We start from the raw sequence: 20,049 nt of genomic DNA on the forward strand, positions 1-20,049 counted from the left end.
GTCTCAAGTACTACTTTCTAGTTTCTGTATTGTTAGAGTATGTAAATCCATCTTGGCGGCCCAAGGTGGATTTGTACTGCAGTGTGCAAGTTATCTTTGTGTTGAGGAGCCCCAAACACTGCTTTCTCACAAGTACTGAATAGAAGGGGATGCTTGTTTCCATTGATCTGCTGGCTGCTGTTGTTCTGACACCAAGGATGCAGTTGGCCTTATTTAAAGCACAGGTGCATTACTGGTTTACATTCAATGAGCCCACCAGGACCTGTACATCCTTTTATGCCAAAGCGCTTTCTAGCCAGTTAACCTTGTAGACTGTCCTGGTTTCTGGAAATATTCCATACAGAGGTGCAGGATTTCTTCATTTACTTTGGCTCACCTTAATGAGGTTCTTGTCAGCGCCTTGGAATAGCAGCTTGCTCTTCAGCATATCAACCCATGTCCTAACTGGTGTCATCTCAGTTTTGCAGTGAGTCTCCTGTTCTTTCATAAATTGATTAAACCGTTTAACAGGATCAGCCCCAGCATCAACTGCTTAACTGGGCTCTGGGTGTTATTCTGGGATCTGGATACTCATTTTCCTTTAGTATTAGATATTATCTCAGACACAGTAGACTATACAAGACTGCTCATTCTGTTTTCTCTTCTCTGCATTTTTGGGGAGGCACTTTCTTGTCTTTGAACCTATGCTTTTAAATAAAGAACAGTAACTAAAACAGTTGAAATTTCATGAGAAATATATGTATGATCTTTTATTTCTCTTTTTGTAAACAGGAAATCTGCGTAGTTCGCTTTACCCCTGTAACTGAAGAGGATCAGATATCCTATGCTTTGTTATTTGCCTATTTCAGCAGTAGAAAACGTTATGGTGTAGCTGCCAATAACATGAAGCAAGTCAAAGATTTGTATCTCATCCCGTTAGGTTCCTCAGATAAAGTCCCACATCATCTCGTGCCTTTTGATGGGCCTGGTAAGTACAGCATGGAATTTGGAGCTTTATTATCATAGCACTTCATATAGATGCTTATAACAGTAGTGGGATTTAAATTTTGAAAGGCAATTAATGATGTTATAGAAAATAAGTAATTCTGTTCAAACAAGTCATGATTTTTCCATAGTGTTTTATTTGCTTCCTCGGGAAGACATTAATTTTCAATTGTAAGATTATTCTGACTTTTTAGACTATCATTGAAAATATTACTTTGAGTCATTTTATTTCATGTTTTATTACTTAATTCTTCTAACCTAGGTTTCTTTGCATTTACAATCTCAGAAAATTAACTGGTGCAAGTGACCTATAATAGTAATCCTTCTGAGTTCCAAATTGATACTCTTAACTTCAAAACAGTATTTTTCATTATTTGAAATCTATTAACTTTTTTTTTTTTTTTTTTAACTTGAGCATTCCGAACTGTTTTAAAGATGGAAGGAAAGCAAGGATGGACAGCCTTACTTTTTGTGTCAATTAATTAATTTATTTATTTAAAAAAAAAAAAAAAAAAAAAAGAATTATTTCATTTTATATGGAATGGAAACTAAGACAGGATTAGCTACAACTCCTAATTCTCTTAGTGAGAGCCTAGTTTAGACAGAACAAAATGCATAGTGAAGAGAGAGATAGTAGTATATCTTGAAACACAGTGCCTATCTCGAATGATGAAAGCATTTTGGAAAGTCACTCATGGGTAAACCTTCAAAGAAATCCGTCTAACTCAGTTTGATTATGGGACTTGTCAGTGACAGTGTTTCATTAACATTGTTTTTCCTCTTGTGTTTTTCCATCACTGTAAAGAACAACTCTTAGACTAACACGATATTTAACTTTTAAAACTAGGTACCCTATATAACAGTCTTGTATTCTGTATTTGGATGTTCTAGGGGGTGATGATGGAAAACTCTAGTGTCTTTAAGATGAAGAATTTCTATAACGCATTATAAGCGCATGTGGTTTATTTCTGTTAAAGCTGATTAACCAAAGCACAAGTAGTTAATATATTGCTTTTACAATTTTGTGCAGGGATTGAAATTCATCGACCAAATTTATTACTGGGATTAATAATTCGCCAGAAAATGAAGAGACAGATTTCTGCTGTTACAAGTGTTACTAGTAGTTTTGTGGATGAAGTTTCTGAAAGTACCTTGAGTAGTGTGCCACCAGAAAAGAAAAGCAAGCCAAGCAAACCTGAAGTCTCTCATAATGAATTGGCACTAGAAGAAGAAGAAGAAAATGACTTTTTTAATTCTTTCACAACTGTGCTACACAAGCAGAGAAATAAACCTCAGCAATCCAATATAGAAGATGTTCCCACAGTTATTGAACCGTTGGTGGAAAGTACCAAGCATGAACCACCAAAGCCTCTCCGATTTCTTCCTGGTGTTCTAGTTGGATGGGAGAATCAGCCTTCTACTTTGGAGCTAGCAAATAAACCATTGCCAGTGGATGACATTCTTCAAAGCCTTTTGGGTACGACAGGGCAGGTATGTGAACAAAGTAAGCCAGAAGCAAGTCCTGGTGAAGACATACCCTTATTAAATGAACAAGCAACCTTAAAAGAAGAAAACATGGAAGTTGATGAAGTAACTGCTGAAGTTAGTGAAACAAAGGCTAGCTCAGATGATACACAAGAGTCCACTAGTGCTACCGTTGGACCTGCAGATGCAGCACCTGTAGGGTCCTCAAGTTCTACAAGAAATTCTGGAACTTTAGGACTTAGTCTTAAGGGAAAACCTCCCGATGTCTCCACTGAAGCATTTATAGCAAATTTATCTGCTCAGTCACAGAATAAAGAAACTGAAGAAAGTAAAGAAAATGATTCAAACCTGCAGACACCTGACAAGGATAATGTCACACAGGAAAATAGAAGGACCACATCAAATGCAGGGAAAAGCAATGATAACAACACTAATGTAAGCTCTGCTGAAGGTACTTCTGGTAATACCTCTAAATCACCACCATTTATTAATCTTAAAAGAGACCCCCGACAGGCAGCTGGGCGAAACCAGCAGACTAACGCTTCAGAAAACAAAGAAGGGGATGTTAGTAAAAATGAAGACCAACAGGTTGTTTCAGGAAATGATCAAGTGGAAACAGAGAATAAACAGTCTTCTGGTAAAATAGGCTTAAACCTGTATCCAAGTGATGCACAAACAAATGAGATGCAGTGTAGTTCAACAGCAACAAAAGCAGATAACGTGTGTGCATCGCAAGCAGAAGATACCAAACAGTCACAAGAAGATGCAATGCAAAACATCGAGGCTCTGAACTCATTTAGAAGTGGACCAGCATCAACTTCATCTCATTTTGAAACAGAAAATTCTTGTTCTGAATTTATTTCCAAAGTTCCAAGCCCTGGAACAAGTGGCAGCTTCTCATCTGTTAGACCTCCACAACAGAATTTTCAGCATCCTAAATCTAATCCACCTGGATTTCAGTTTCAAGCTCCCACACCTCCTAACTTCCCTCCACAAAACAGCCCTATGTTTGGATTCCCTCCTCATTTACCACCTCAACTTCTTCCTCCTCCAGGCTTTGGCTTTCCTCAAAATCCAATGGTGCCGTGGCCACCTGTAGGTCATTTATCTGGTCAGCCACCGCCCTATGCTGGACCCGTTGCACAAGGGCTACCAGTGGCTCACAAACAGTCAAGATTTGTGGGGCCAGAAAATTTTTTTCAGAGTAAAGACTGTAGGAGACCAGAAAGGCGCCATAGTGATCCTTGGGGCAGACAAGAGCAGCATTTGGAGAGAGGGTTCAGTAGAGGAAAAAATGACCAACAAAGACAAAGATTTTACAGTGACTCTCACCACCAAAAGAAAGAAAGACATGAAAAAGAGTGGAACAATGAAAAATACTGGGAACAAGATTCTGAAAGAAATAGACGCAGAGACAGAAACCAGGAAAAGGAGAGAGAGAGGAAGAGTAGAGAGGAAGGACATAGAGACAAAGAAAGGTTGCGACTTCCTCACAGTGATAGGGGTGCTGATGGAAAAAGCCCCAGAGAGACTAGAAATCCAGAAAAAAAGACAGAGAAGCCCAAAGCTGAAGAGCAGGCTCAAGAAAAAGATAAGGAGAGGGAGAAAAGTAAAGAGAAGCATAGAGAACGAGAAAGTGAAAAGAGCAGAGACAGACATAGGGACCACAGTGACAGATCTAAAAGCAAAAGGTAAAAAGATGCAGGCAGTCTTTTTAAAGTCCTATTTAAGTAAACTATTAGAGTTATGTCATAAAACTTTTTATTAAAAAAAAAGCAACAACCAACCAACAGCCTGCTAGGATTGTGCCATCTTTTTTATTCAGTCTTGGTGTTTTGCAGAAACAAGTCTGTGTTTTGGTACCACTCAGTGTACCGATACTCATCCTTTCCTTCATTATACCAACTATTGCTAGAAGTAGGAGTTTAATATTTTTTAAAATTTTACATTGCTGTATATTCAAAATTTTAAAGATTTCTTTTATTAATATGCAATAAAAGCTTAAAAATTTTCTTAGCTGATGAAGCTGGCTTTAGTCATGTCTGCAGTATAGTTGCTGCCTTTGGTAATTTGTGCTCTCTCCTGTTTTAAGATGCTCAGATAATTCTAAAGATTACTTTAATACAGTAAAATTCTTTGTAAATTGCACTGTTTTTAAGGACTCCAGCAAAACCTCAGAATCTACACGTGCTACAACAAAACATAACATGTTCAATGGTGTGAAGAGTTTTTTTAAATTATTCAGTAGTACAATAAAGTAATTCAAGTGTATTTCATCGTTTTTTCAAGTATTTCCTAAGCATCTAAAGCAGTCTGTGACCAGAAATTGGAAGGCTGAGCTGCTCGAATGTTATTGCTTTAAACTGCACTTGTTTTAATGAGAAAGCATTTTTAACCTAAGTTCTTGAAAATATGTTTTGTAGTAGTTGATTCATTTTTTCCCACCATTTTCCATGCTTCAAAAACTTGAATACCTGAGCTTGTACATTACTTTGTGTTTTGCTATCCTTTTTACTGTAAAATGTAAATATTTTAAGGGATATTTTGATTCTAAAATGATAAAACTTTCTCACATAATGCGTGTGTTTGATTTCATAGGTGTGAAACTGTAGGCTGAAAGAATCTAGCAGGCTAAGTTGTAGAATGCTGCATCTATTTTACATTTCATGGCTACACTGTTCTGATTTCTGGGGAAGCAAAGAGAGGGGAGGAATGTAGAGGGATGTTTGTCCCATTGGGACTTTGCAGTAAATGGATTCCTAATAATGACAGCCATCCACTGCAAAACAAAAAGCCAACAAGGAAAACCAGAAGATAAGCTAAGCTGAAGTCTCCTGCCCTTACCCTTCCCAAAATACACCGGTCATTTTGCTGAGTCTGTTAGAAACAAACATTCCACTATGTAAACCAAAAATGAGGTTTATTGTTCTATTTTTCAGTATTCTGTTTTGTTGTTGTTTTTTTAAGTTTTTTGTTTTTTACTTTGAGGACATTACCTTCTGTATGGACATAGCATTTTGCACTTTGCTGTAGAAAAACCTCTTCTTTCTGAGAAGATCTTTCAAATTTAACACCACACTAATAGTATTTGCTAATTTTAATGTATTTTAAAGTAAAATTTCCTTTCAATATTCTACAAGTAAGTAGCTTCACAGTCAAATTGACTAAAATAAAAACCTTGCACCAAATAAATGAAGGGGTGGCAGACTTTTATTCAGTAATGTTTCTCAGCCTCATAGTTGAGAAAATTTTTAAGCAATAAATCCTCTTGTAAACAAAGCAGTAGTTGTCAAATTGCATAGTGGGATAAAAGGATGATACTAGTTTTTCCAAATTAATTAATTTCATGATTTGTATATTAGTTTGGCATTAATATGCATGTTGGTTGCATAAACGTTTACATCAGGGTTCTTAATATATAAAGAAGTACTGAAACCCTTGTTTGGTTTTGGAATCACTTTTAAATCAATAGCTCTGCTTGTGAAGATTTCCCTTTGACCTGTCCAAAAGAGCTCTGAAAATAAATAAACTTACTTAACTTACTTATCACTGAAAATTGCCCCTATTAACTAAGATGGGAATGCTTTCTGTCACAGTTACCAGAAACATTTTGTTTGGAAGGAATACATAAACATTTTCCAGATTTGGCAAGTGCTTTACTACCTTCCCCTTGGAGAGTCGAAGGAGAACATCTCAACTGGGAGAGTTTTATTAAGACTTTAAATTAACAGGCAGAAACATCTGACAGAATTGGGTCCTAGAATCTGAGCTCTGTAATGGGAATAAATCCCACTGCTGCAGGAATAAGGGGTTGCTGCCTTCCCTGTGTCTTCAGTCACTCTGCTCCAATGTTAGTATTGTCAGGAGTGCTCTGGTTGTTGCTTGCTGTGTGCTGAATCGCTGCTCAGACCACAGAAAAGCAGCGTGTGCTGATGGGGAACTGGCAGTACATCAGGAACCCTAGAGTGAACAGAATAAATCTGAAGACGCTCCCTTCCCCAGCATCAGATGGCCTTAAAAGGGCCTTCTCAGAGAAATGAAGAGAAGAATCTGGAGCCAGCTCCAATGCCGTGTAGGCTGAGAGCTGCCGTTAACTTGTTGGATAGAGGGGAGAAAGCTCTGCTTTATCAGACTGATTGCTCGAAGGTTCAGAGCAGCTTAAAAGGATAGGAAGAACCTCACTGAGATGTTTGCAAATCCCTATTAAAACATGTTGTGGTACCTCCATCACCTTGCCCCTCAGCTCATCTCTGAGCCATCTTCAACTGTTGGCAACACGTTCCTTGCCATGTGGTTATGTGGAAAGTGACATGTGTCACCTGGTTTTGCTGTGCCTGTCATCTCTATTCCTGACCTGCTTTATATAGGAGGGAGAAAACAAACCAGAAATAGTTGCTTGCTCCTGATCAGTTCCTGCTGCAGACTTCTGCTGGGAAGATTTCTGTTTAAGAAAGCTATGGTTGATAACGTGTTTTTGAGCAATAGTAAAGTTAAAAAAAAGAAAAGGAAAAGATAAGAATCAACAGCACTATTATTTCTATGTGTTTTATTTATACAGCAAGACAGCAGTCAAAAAGAAATATAAATGCCATCACAAATCTTGTGTTTAAGCAGATTATGATATAACTTTGTTTTTATTGGTGACTGAAGTGTAGAATATAACATCTCTTTCAGAAGGAATAAAGCTTTTGCATTTTATTTATTGAAGAACTCTATTTACCTTTGAAATTATAAATTCATGAAAAATGTAGTCATGAAAATTCAGTTTACAGTGGTTAAGAATTTGTGTACTAAAATTTTAAAATCTCATTTAGAGGGATAAAAGCCAGAAGTGTATAGTTAAAGCATAGCAGTATATTGATTTTATTAAAGCTGTTAGTAAGAGACGCTATTTGTAGGCGGACTGCCACTGCCCCACATTCCAGCTGAGACATTATTCTGTAGTCAGATTTGGGAGACCCCTGGTGGAGAGAAACAGTAGGCTGTTTTTATGCCTATAGCATACATGAGCTTGTTTTTATGCTCAGTAATTAGAACACTTTTTCACCTCTAAAAGAGAATGATTTTAAACACAATATTTTAGCATGAAATGAGTATTAAGTTAGTTCTGCTTTTTTACATAAATGTATATGTAGTGAATAGAAACTCAGAAAGTAGGGAGAGCAAATTCATCATGTGGAAAAGTCTTTGTGGACTTAGCACGTAACTACAAATGTTATTTTTGTAAACACAAACTTTTAACCCCATATATGTTTTTTTCCCCCAACTACAAATGTCAGATGTTAATCTTCAAACTGCAACATTAGAAAAGAGAATCTGTGCATACTAATAAAACATAGTTTTGGAAAAACAGCTAAATTGTCCTCACCCACAAACAATACTGGATTCACATCTTTCTGTCCACAAAACTATCTATCTTCCACATAACAAAAACATTAAAAAAAAAAAAATCAGACCTCATTACTTTAAAATAAATACTAAAAAGTATATATAAACACCTAAGAGTGAAGTAAAAATTCTGGCCACATTTTAAGTATGTAACTAATACCTATCATTAACAGAAAAGGGATTAGGAACAATTTTACTTATTTTGGTTTACGAATCCTAGATTGTAAGTCTAATACAATAGGGTGTACAAAAATGAAATGCATCGATTTTAAGGAATCTTAATTAGTTCTTCAGTTAATTTCTGAGATCTCCTTTATGAACATTGTAACCTTGTCCTTTCATGAACTGAATCTTTCTAGAATCTTGGAAGAGTGCAACATCTTTAATTTTACCAATGAATTCCTTCTGGAAGAGCCCTGCAGTGACTGTATGGACTTTTCTGCCAATTTCAAACCCACCAAAATAACAAATTCCTCCATAGTTTAAAGCAGTGTATTTTCTGTGTGGATCAATATCTTCAAAAATAATTAGCTCCTCATCAAGATATACCTTAATACAAGTTTGATTTTGAATTACAGTAACAAAATGCCATCTTTCATCAGTACAGGTGGAATCTTTGTTATGAGTCATTGGAACAGAGATTCTTTCTCCAAGATTTATCACAACTTTTAATGTTCCATTGGTAATACCAATGGCAAGGAAATCATTGTCTTCATCTTCAGCTTTTCCCAGCCACACCATTAAGCCTTCAGTTTGATTGGTAGTAAAGTTTAATGAAATACGGCTGTACTGGAGGTCTCTCTTTCCGTAAAGGGGATCTATATATTTGATGTAGGAGTTACCAACAAACTTTGCTGTAAAAAAGCTGATTTTGCTGTCACAGTGCTTACCTGACCAGCCTAGTGCACATACACAGGTGTATGAAAGCAAAGCAGGCTGGGGAATACAGACAGCTTGAGACCTACATCTGTTCTCCAAGCAGTGAACAGACTCTTCACATGTGTCCCCTATCCACCCTCGTGGGCAGGAACAAGAAAACCCTGAGCTTCCAACCTGACACGTTCCATTATTTTTGCACACCGAATACCCACAGACTGTTCCATCACAGTCACCAATATTGGCTCCATTTTTGGGATCCTTCACAGTCAGCTTCAGTTCTTTGTCATTTATAATAATTTCTCGTATGCAGCCACTGAAACCTGTGGGTTCATTTTTTGTTGCCATTGAGTTTACAAGATTCAGAGAGGAAACCCCTCCAACATAAAAATCTGTGTGCGTGTCCAGCACATTCATCCCAGCACTGGCTGTATGGGTAACATTGATGCCATCCAGATCCAGGTAGCCTTCATTACCAACTCTTCCTACTCTGAGTACATGCCAGGTCTGCCCATCAGCACGGACCTTCTGAATAGCCTGTAGGACAATTGTTTTGTCTCCAAGATTGTAGCGCAGCTGTATAAATCCGTTCACTAATGATATACATAGAAAGTCACCTGTAGAAAAAAAGTATGAAATAAATTTTATAGGCGGCATGCTGAAGAATAATCCTAGAATCATAGAATCACAAGGTTGGAAAGGATCTACAAGAACATCTAGACCAACCATCCTCCCATTGCCATTGCTACCAGAAGCTACTAAACCAGATCTCGTAGCTCCTCATCTGGATGCCTCAATCTCGATGCTTTCATGCCTGCATTTCCCAATTCCATAACTTGTTTCCAGTAGCCTTGTAGCATCATTCTTCTGGAGGCCTCTGTAGCAGGAAGTGTTAGACTGAAGTGTCTTTTCATGTACTACAAGTGTTTTTGGCCTTGCAGGCAATATAAAAGGCTTTGAACTATTACAAACATGAAGGAAAATATCTGAGAATTTTAGGAAGCAGGAGCTGAAAAGAAAGAATGGAGGGCAGGCGGAGTCTCCAACAGGGAGAGATGATGATAGAGAGGCCAAAGAGAGCAGCAGTCTGAAAGAGTCTTTTAACTTATAAATGTTTGCCCTCACAATTTAGTTTTTGGGTTTGTTTTTTGTTTTGTTTTGGTTTTTTTTGCCTTTTAATAAATAAGCTTATTAAAATAGAATATACTTTCTCATAGTTATCAGTAAAAGTTAAATTTTTATGTAATGTTTCCCAACTAAGAATTGCTTTTCAGATTTGGAAAGTACAATTTGCTTAAAGATTCGACATTCTTAAGGGTGGACCCATTTTTAAAATTAATGAAGTTTGCTTTCATTGCTGTTTGCTCATCTGTCTTGTAATCAAGAGCTGGAGAAGCTGGAACTTCTCCAAGACCTCCTGGCCTACAAGGAAGTTTTTCATAGCTTTGCACCTGTGACAGTGGTCTGAAATAACATTAGAGCACAGTGGTTTACACAGTTTCAGCAGGCTTAAGTTAGCTACAGTACTTCTGGAACAAATTTAATACTGTCTGTCTGAGGTTCTCAGGGCACTTTGCTACTCCTCAGGTTGCATTATGTCCTTTTCAGATGATGATTTGTCATCTTAGCCTTTGGAGAACAGCACTTTTAGTACAAACTTTATGATGTGCATGCTGATCCTGAAGTTCAGCTCAGTATTTCTCCATGAAGTTTAGGTACTGCTCAGGGACAAATGGCTGAAAATATTTTAGGGCTGCAATTTAAGGTTTTCCTGTAGGTAAACTATGGGTCTGTCTTTGTTACTTTTCACTTCAAACACTTGGCATTTTCAGCAAGGGAACTGCTGATCTTCCCTATCTCTGAGGGATGAGTCACACAGCTGAAGTTTGTGTGCGCTTATGCCATTTTAAATGAATAGAAAGCATCCTGGCTGCTGAATTTCCCCTTTCAGCAGTCTTAGTATGGAAGAACACAAATCGAAGTAGTTGCCAGTGTTTTAGGTTAAGCATTATTCCAACCCATCCCATAAAACACTATCTGGGGCTAAAGACCTGAGGAAGCTTCTTTTGTTAAGTAAGAAGGTGAAGACATCCCTAGTTTTTGCAAAACTAGACTTCAGGGCTGGTTCCTACTTTCTAGAAAACACAAGACAAGACACAATTTTGCTTCCAGCTTTTCAGATTAGTATCTAATCTAGTATGACTATTTATTAGTATTGTCACACACACAAAAAAAGCAGAGACTCCTGAGGTAGGCACTTACATTCATCATTTTGCTGTGCATTCAAGCCTTTGCACAACCTTTTGGAGGGTGTGCAAGGAACTGTAAGGCAATCTGTCTTAATAACTTTACACCTGCCTCTTTGGAAATAGGCTCTTTTGAGCTCAACTTTAGCCTGAAACAACATGCAGGACGCTGGGTGCTGGACAGAATTTTTGACAGCTTTCGGTTCTGTTCTGATATACCTTGTCCCATCATCTTCCCAGTTTAGTTTTTCCCACATTTCACAAAATGTGAAAGTTAAACAAAAAAGGAAGGGGTTTTTGTTGCAGGTGTTGCCTCAAGCAAGAAAGTGAGTTTAAAACACTTTCTCTTGCAATGCCAAATTCAGAATTGTCACCAAATGAATGAAGGCCAAAGTTGCTCCATTTTAAAGTGGATATTTTCTCTTTTCCATAGAGGAAGTGAGCACCCCAAAATAGGTATCAATTTTTCTTCATCACTTTGATTTTCAGCATTTCATCATGAAGGTGTTTAAGTCTTGCCTGCTCCGATCCGTTGCCAATATCCAAGCACTCAGAGGCAAAGTGAACTCTGTCCTGAGCAACCACTTGCTAAGACTGGGAGTTAATGAGAAGTCTCACATAAGTTATTCCAGCTACATCTGCGAGATCTGGATTATCCACAGTTGTATCTACTTACATGACTTCTCATGATAGACTCTGAATGTATCACAAAAATGTTCAGCTTCTAACATAAGTCAGTAAATCTGTAAATAAGTAGGTTAAAGACATGCAGGAAGGTTTTAAACTCTCCCAGATGGTGGCAGTGCTTTTTCTTGCCTAGCCTCTATCTAGACAAGCAAGGTATATCTCTATATCATTATCTTAAGTGGGGAGTATGCTTAAGCAGTATCTGGTCACAACAGGAAACTTATCTACATAGTAAAGTGTCAAGGCTATATATTAGGAGTGCATGCTAGCAGTGCCTCACCCTGAGACACCATATGCATGCAAATGGATTTCAGTGTGCAAAGTGTGATGATAGGATTAAATCTGCACAGCTGTGTTGGCCAAAGATCTCTTCAATAGCTGCATTCACTACCAAATCTGCTTAATGATGATGCATTTCCAAGAAGGACTGAATGCACCATCAGAGGACACCAGGCTGACTGACCACGGGCAGTAGATCACAGGTGGTATTTTCAGCTCTTCTCTTTTGGGGCATCTTCCCCACAGTGACTTAAAACCTACCCTTCTGCTCCATATGTATGTGAATGAAGCAAAGCCTTTCTTATCAGTTAGGGAATAAGAATTTATTTCTATACTTCACTGTAAAATAACGTGTGCTGACAGAGTTAAGTCTGAGCTCTTACATGAGGGGTTGTTACTCCACTAAGAGTAAAGAGGATTTCCCAATGGTTTTTAAGGCTGAAGGAGTTTCCAAAGCATCCTTTCAATTCATTCCAGTGACATCTACCTTTTTCATGCAGTTCTCATGGGTCTCAGCAATAGAGAGATGCAAATCTCTCTGCAGACTTCTTGTTTTTCAGAAACTCACTGATGTGTTTTTGTAGTTCTGTAGATCTAGGCTTCTTTACAAAGACTCCTAAGACATCTAACACTTCATTTCTTCCTTTGTTACTGAGCATAAGCATCCACAGCAACATTTTCTGCTGGGAGCAGAGGCTTCAGTGAGCTCAGTATCTGGAGGGTACAGTTCTCAAAAGCACCAGTAAATGGTTACAGAACACCTGTGGTCTTTATTCCTTCAGATCTCTGACTCAGAATTTCTGTTTGCTGTCCTCAGTCTGTGACTTGTATTGCTTTTACATCACCTTTGCTTCCTCTAATTGAAGGCAAGAATGCTAGTGTGTATGGTTGTGATTTGAGGTAACAGTGTTTCTTAACCCACTCCTTCCACCTCCTATTTCAGGAACCTTTACTGATCACTAGCTCTGCGAGTCCAAGAGCCATGGAGGGAAGGAAAGGCAGAAGAGGGAGGGCTAGAAAGAAGTTTAATAGAAGAACAAAGGACAGAGAAGAGATGAGCATGATTCCCACCCTCCTGCAATCTCTGCTACTAGTTGCCAGCCTCAGCAAGATTGAAGTTCTTATGGTTTTCAGCTTACTCTGCATTTTTTTACTCTTGTTAGATTTAGGAGCTTGTTAAGTTGGACACCCTGTCTTTTGCCACTTCTATGCATGCACCCAGTTAGGCATCAGGTAACAGGTTACAGCAGCTTCTTGCAGCAATTATGCCCCTGTTGGCTACAGAAATATGGGCACCAACAACCAACTTAGCCACTGTAAGATACTTTTCTAAACTCTTCTCTGTGTGAGTATTCCAGCAAATCTGATTATTTTCAAAGGAATTTAGTCCAATAGCATGATTGAGTTTTTCACTGTAAAAATGTCTAGAAAATGATGTAGACATCAAACATCTGTACTCACTTTCTCTTAGTTGAGGTTCTGAAATTGAAATGCCTTAAATATCAGGAACTGAGTTTTTTCAGATCAGGCAGGTGGCATATTCCTCAGAAAAGGAAACAGAGCACTAGTGTTGCAAATGCTGAGTATTAAATTTAGCGTGAGTCATCCTATTCTGTTTATTAACCTGACTTCCTTCTTAGTCACCCATCATAACTGTTCTTTCTCATCTCATCACAGAACAAACCTTTCCAGCTCCCTGGCCTCGACTCTTGAGTTGTGCAGGCAGCCTGCAGCATATTTCACTTTTATGAACAAATATAAAGTTTTAGTAGCGCTATGACTTATTGAAAAATGAATGCTTTTGACCCAGAGCGCCAAGGCCTTTGAGTATGCAGAGTGGTTTCCATGTAAATGGACTAAATTATACATTCTTCAAGCATCTGCTGGGCATCCAGATGAATTAAAAGCTATTAAATGGGGCTCTTGCACCTTCATTAGTAGAAATGGGATACACTGCACTTGCAAAATGTAAAGTGGTTTGGCCTTCCACTGACAACTTACTGAACTTCAAATGCTGTATTATTTGTGGAGATATCACTCAGAAGCAGCACGCTACAGCTATCTATATCTCCCACGTGTCTATCTTGCTGGCATACAACAAGTAATCAAAGCAGGGGAAAAAGCTCTTCGTCTTCCTATCTGCAAGTTTCCAAACTAAAATATGCACATACAGTTCATTTATTGTGGACCTTTTTCCTTTTTTCCTTTTTTCCTTTTTTTTCCTTTTCCTTGCCCTGCCTGCTCTGCCCTCCACACTTCCCATCTTATAATTAACAACTAAGTATTTAAAATCTTGCTAGACTTTGTAACAACTTTCTTAAGAACTGCACAAATTAACTAATTATTAATTATACTAATGTTATTACCGTGTCAAGAAACAGTTATCAAAGCAAGAAGGCCCTTGACTGACAAAATTATGGGAACATAGCCAACAGACTGGTGAGATGTCTTCTATTTATGATAATTTGTCCAGGGCTTTAAATGGGTATGTTTAAGTAATCTCTTTGTTAAAGGAGCATATCATATATGTTGAGTAAAGACACTGTCCACACTTTTCTAGAAACGTGTGTAATTTTCTTTGAAAAGAACAAAACAAGAAGGGAATATTTCAAGGAGAAACTGGTGGTTAGTTCTTTAACTATTAATGCATTCTTCTGATGGGAATATGCCCTTGCAGTCCCTTGCAATGTACTTATTCCCACTGAGTAATAAGCCAGTGCACTACTGTGTCACTGTGACATGCTACAACTCACTGTCATTCCTAAATTAGCTGCGTAGTCAGAGCTCCTTTCTTTAACAAAGCAGACTTTGGTGAGTGACAAAAGACAGAAGAAAGAGGAAAAGAGGAGGTGAAAAAAAAAAAAAAAAAAAAAGACAGAAAAGAGAAAGCAAGAAAAAGGAAAGGAAAGGAAAGGAAAGGAAAGGAAAGGAAAGGAAAGGAAAGGAAAGGAAAGGAAAGGAAAGGAAAGGAAAGGAAAGGAAAGGAAAGGAAAGGAAAGGAAAGGAAAGGAAAGGAAAGGAAAGGAAAAGAAAAAAGAAAAGAAAAGAAAAGAAAAGAAAAGAAAAGAAAAGAAAAGAAAAGAAAAGAAAAGAAAAGAAAAGAAAAGAAAAGAAAAGAAAAGAAAAGAAAAGAAAAGAAAAGAAAAGAAAAGAAAAGAAAAGAAAAGAAAAGAAAAGAAAAAGAAAAAGGAAGAAAAATGTTCTAATTATTCCCTGTTAAGAAATTTAGAAAAAAGATCTTGTGGTTTGGACAATCTATTTATTAAATCTTACATAACTGCTCAGAAGAAAAGGATTTATATAAAGTGCTTTGTAAACTAATCCCCACCAGAAAGCTCCTTCACATCTGTTGGCTGCTAAGAATACTTCTGAGTCTTTCATCAGCCTAATTCTTTCTGGATTTGACAGGATTAGATTAAGGCAAATATCAAGGGCCACACGATTAGCTTTTCCTAAATCTTTTAAAACTTTGGGGCAGTGAAAAAGGGAGTGGGAAATGTGGGAAATGTGTAAGGAAAATGTATTACACTACAGAAGGCATTTTTGTTTTGAAATGAAGCTTGTATGGTTCTGGAGAGTGATTTTAAGAAAATATGCCTTTCTGCACAAATTAAACATTCCTGAAGGGCAATAAAATGAGGGCATGCAGATGCTAAACCACTCCTGGACCAAGTTAAACAGGTTGAGCTCTCTCTTTGATGCTGCCAAAGTGATATTTAATTTCTTTATATGCTAGCTGCTTCTATGACCTCTGACAATTCCAGGGTTCTTCTGAGAGAGATCCTTTTTTTCTCATCTATTTTTCATGGCCCATGTAATGATTTAGTTTACACAGGAGAGAACAATGCACTGAGATTCTCAGAATTTGGCCTGTAAGTGATAAAATTATAAAAGATTCATTGTAGAAGACAGAGTTCTTTGAAAATAAATGTATTTGTATTACAGATGTGCTATCTATTTTTCTTTAAAGCTGCTTCTCCGTATATGGTTCTAATAGAAACAAGACAAGCCGGCACTCTATGATATATTATCAACCTTACCTAATAGCAGCCTGCTAAAACAGCTGCGCATAGAACAAGAAGGTGGTAAATTGGGTATATATCTGTTCATATATATGCACATCTGAGGATGTTTATTGAATTGCCTCAAGGCTCTGGGCCTTGAAAAAAGAAATAAAAAAAAAATATGATCAATAGCTGCGTGCTTTTTTACCACACAAAGCTCTGTTGTGGCATAACAATCTGCTTAACACAATGGAGCATTTGCGCTCACATCACATTATGAATGATTTGTGATGCTTCTATTTTAAAAAGTCCAAGGCATCACATAAACGCAGTATGAAGATGAGATACATTCATAAAGTATATGCAGAAAATTTACACCTTAAAGACCAGATTTTAAAATATATTCTCACTGGTTGGCAAATTACATTATTTTAGCATGAAGTTCTAAGTATGTTTGCTCAGTAAAATTTAAAAGACATTTATAAACAATGGAAATCATTTACTTAGATTGTTTTTCACTCTGTATATCTGGAAAACGCAGAACTTCATTTTTTTCTTTTTTTGCGTAGTGCACCAGCAAACTTTTCAGCATTAAGAAGAAACAGTTAAACTTCTGATGAACTTTCGTGCTCTTTCACAGTTCACTTTTGCATATATTTCTCTCTCTCTCTCTTTTTTTTTTTTTTTTTTTTTTTTTTTAATTTTTGCTTGTTCTAAAATACTGGGCCAAACTCTCAACTTATGAATCGTGGTGTAGCTTTGCTACAGCTGTGGAAGCAGCACCAGTAAACACCTGTTGAAGATCTGGCTACAATTGATTTTCAGGGGAAAACAGTTTGTTGAATCACTTCATTCGATCCTTGTTGGCTTTGGACTCATCTAAAATTTTCTTACATGTGTTTGTTCTCATGAACATGATTATTCACAATGAGTTACAGAGACTGAACACCTGCATCACTTCACAGATTTATAGAACCACTAAGGTTGGAAAAGACCTTCAAGATTATCCAGTCCGACCATCCACTTACCACCAATACTGCCCCACTAAACCACATCCCTCAGTACAACATCTAAGCATTCCTTGAACATCCCCAGGGACGGTGACTCCACCATCTCCCTACACAGCCCATTCCAGTGCCTGGACACTCTTTTGGAGAAGAAACTTTTCCTAAAAGACAACCTGAACCTTCCCTGGCACAACTTCAAGACATTCTCTTCAGACCTATCGCTAATAGGAGAAGAGGCTGACTTCCACCTCACCACAGCCTCCTTTCAGGTAGTTGTAGAGAGCAATGAGGCCTCCCCCAACCCTCCTCTTCTCCAGACTGAACAATCCCAGTTCCCTCAGCCGCTCCTCATAAGACTTGAGCTGCTTTTTCAGGAAGGCAGCTGGGTGTATAATACTAGCAAACTGAGAGTATCCTTACCTGACTGAGAACTCAAGTGCTGTGCAGTGTAAAACAGAATACCGTCTGGAGAAAGAGGCTGAAACTGCATTTTGATATGGGTCTTATGTCGGATATAAAAGGGTGCAAATGACATCCATGATGATTCATTACTCCGGAAAGATGGATCACTGATGGAAATATCTGAAAAATATAAGAGGAAATGTCTTATGAAAGATACTTGAGAATACAGCATCACTGTGGCATCAGTTGCCTACAGATATTCTGTGTAGTTCACATATGTTGAACATATACTTCCAGTTCTTTCCTTTCTGAAGACTATAAAGAAGATGAAAAATAAAAGTCACATAACAGCAGATGAATGTCATTTTGTTTTCTGGGTGCCCTATTTTTATTGACAATATAACCTGCAGTTTTCATGAAAACTAAATGTGATCTTATTAGTGTTCATTTACATAGAAACACAAGTGCTATTTTTACATTTTTTAAAAGTTTAAGGAAAAGTACCTTTGTGGGAGTCAACATAAAGTCTTTTCTTTACTACAAAGACAAAAAGAGCTGAGTCTGTTCAGCCTGGAGAAGAGGAGGCTCCTTTAAACTAACTTATTACTTTGTGGTTGTTAGCGTTCTGTATTTGTGGCTTAGTGGAACACCACAATGGTAATGGTGACCGCAATAGTCAAACTATTTAGATGTGCAGAGTACTTTTAGATCTTTGTGTGATAAGCTCTCTTCACTATTTAGTTAACAGCAGTACTAAATGTCTGAACACTAAGTGCTGCCCCACACTTCTCTCACAGTTTTTCCACTGAACTTGTGTTCTTTCTTGTCTGAAAGACCGACATCTTTTCTCATTTGAATGCTGAAGATTTCCTAGAACTTTTACAGAAACTTGTTTATGTTATCTTAAGTTGTATACTTAAAGTGTCTCCATAGCATCTGCTTCTGAATTCAATTCTCATCTAGCTGCACCTTGAACTGCCTATCACAGATGGGCCTTAATTGTTAGACTGGTATACAGGTAGCATGCTGCAAGACATGTAATTTGTCTGTTTGTCATACAGCCTCCCCCAGAACAGGATTCAAGGTGTTCCTGGTGGATTGTTTCCAGCAGACAGATGCAGCATTATGCAGGATCCAGATCTCTCATCTGTTGTCAGTACTTGATGGTGCCTCAGAAAGTAACAACACAGCTGGCCTTTTTGTTATTTTTCCCCTTAGGCTACAGCTAATACTTCCAAGGTACGTGCACAGATTTAACATCATGCAATCTCAGTTAAGTGTAAAAGAAAGTTTCAACATTCTCACACAAACAGATTGCGTTAACAAACCACTCCCATTTTATGCATCAAATAGCAGTTATGATATCAAGGCTACACAATGTCCTTAATAGTACATTTTATCAGACGTGTGAATTTCCTGGCACCTATACTTAAAAGGTGATAGTACTAAAAGTACTGTCCTAAGAGCAGCAATTACTGAGTAAGATAAATATTAACAACACTTGCTAATCAAATTAGGTAATACCATTAAAATTTAAAAGCACTATCAGGTACAAAAGACAAAACAAAATAAAACTGAATGCTAGTAATTTTCATGTATTTTTATCTGCTTGTATTTTTTTTTTTTTTAATTTGATAAGAGACTATATTCTCCAGTAGAAGTTAAAGATTCAGTCCATACATCGATGGCTTCCAAACTAATAATTCATTTTCTTTGCAGACATTATTGCTTTCTGCAGCAGTCAGTCTTCTACCATTTTTTTTTCTTGTACAGCATATGGAATAACTGTGCCACAGCAGCCAATCTTATACTAAATAATGCTGCTGCTCATAAGGTCAAACTAGGTGAAGTATACAATGAGGCATCTTCAGCTCTTCATGACAGATTTACTTTGTCAGTGTACTTAATTCTTTACAGCTTATGAAGGAAGCGTGGACAATGACTAGTGTCAAAGCAAAATGCAGCAGGTGAAATGCTATATTGCTTATCATTAGAAGGTATATGGAATGATGACTGGCATGATAAAAAGCCTTGGAGCAGAGAGAGAACAAAGATGAAAAAAAAAAGTGACTTTATAGTATCATTCAGAGTGAATTAAACATATGTCTTTATTGCAAGCTATATTAAAAAATCTCAGCAACAAATGCCAAAATGCCTTAGAAAGGCAGTATCACTATCCTGATGGATATGAAGTAAAATATTCAATTTAATATACTTTACTACTAAAGCTTACTTTATAAGTTTGAAATATGTAGATATTTTATTTCCATTTTGCTAAAACTATCTGAACAAATGTCAGAGAACAACATATTTTGCAACAGGTCTAACTACAGAAAGTGTCAGAATAACTTAATTTGCACGTGAATTATCCTGTAGATCCTGCAAATATTGATTAAATGCATGAAAAAGATCTGACTTGACAGGCACAGGAGAAGGCCACCCATGTCTCAGAACCAAAGGCTGGAACTCTACTGCAGTATACAGTGATGATCAGAATAAAATCTCATTTTTTTGCAACACTGCCTTTATAAGTAGACAAGCTTTTGTTAAGTCAAAAGCTGAGATGATACTTCAGCTTTGTCTTCTTGGCAAAAACCTTCCCCCGTAAGATAACAAAATCTGAAGTTTGGCAAAACTTGCACACTGCAATCCCCACGTTACGCGTTTGCTCCAGAGAAACTTTGCTAAAAC

At 37.4% G+C, this 20,049-nt stretch overlaps 2 protein-coding genes across 12 annotated transcripts in view; one reads left to right on the plus strand and one right to left on the minus strand.

Annotated features, from left to right (window-relative positions):
- PHF3 (PHD finger protein 3) overlaps nucleotides 1-6,956 on the plus strand; it is a 46,528-nt gene extending 39,572 nt beyond the window's left edge. For all 11 annotated transcript variants that reach the window (XM_072333504.1, XM_072333508.1, XM_072333507.1 and 8 more), the window contains 2 exons: nucleotides 772-967; nucleotides 2,015-6,956. In XM_072333504.1, the coding sequence (XP_072189605.1) occupies nucleotides 772-967; nucleotides 2,015-4,164 (2,346 nt within the window). In that variant the 3' untranslated portion in view covers nucleotides 4,165-6,956. The remainder of the gene's footprint in view (nucleotides 1-771; nucleotides 968-2,014) is intronic.
- A 199-nt stretch (nucleotides 6,957-7,155) lies between these two features.
- Nucleotides 7,156-20,049, minus strand: part of EYS (eyes shut homolog) — a 710,358-nt gene continuing 697,464 nt past the window's right edge. Inside the window, exons 47-48 of the mRNA XM_072333503.1 lie at nucleotides 17,377-17,538; nucleotides 7,156-9,350 (exon numbers count right to left, since the gene is read on the minus strand). Coding sequence (XP_072189604.1) covers nucleotides 8,152-9,350; nucleotides 17,377-17,538 — 1,361 coding nt within the window. The 3' untranslated portion in view covers nucleotides 7,156-8,151. The remainder of the gene's footprint in view (nucleotides 9,351-17,376; nucleotides 17,539-20,049) is intronic.

Source organism: Excalfactoria chinensis, chromosome 3, assembly GCF_039878825.1.
Source record: "Excalfactoria chinensis isolate bCotChi1 chromosome 3, bCotChi1.hap2, whole genome shotgun sequence".
Lineage (NCBI taxonomy): Eukaryota > Metazoa > Chordata > Aves > Galliformes > Phasianidae > Excalfactoria > Excalfactoria chinensis.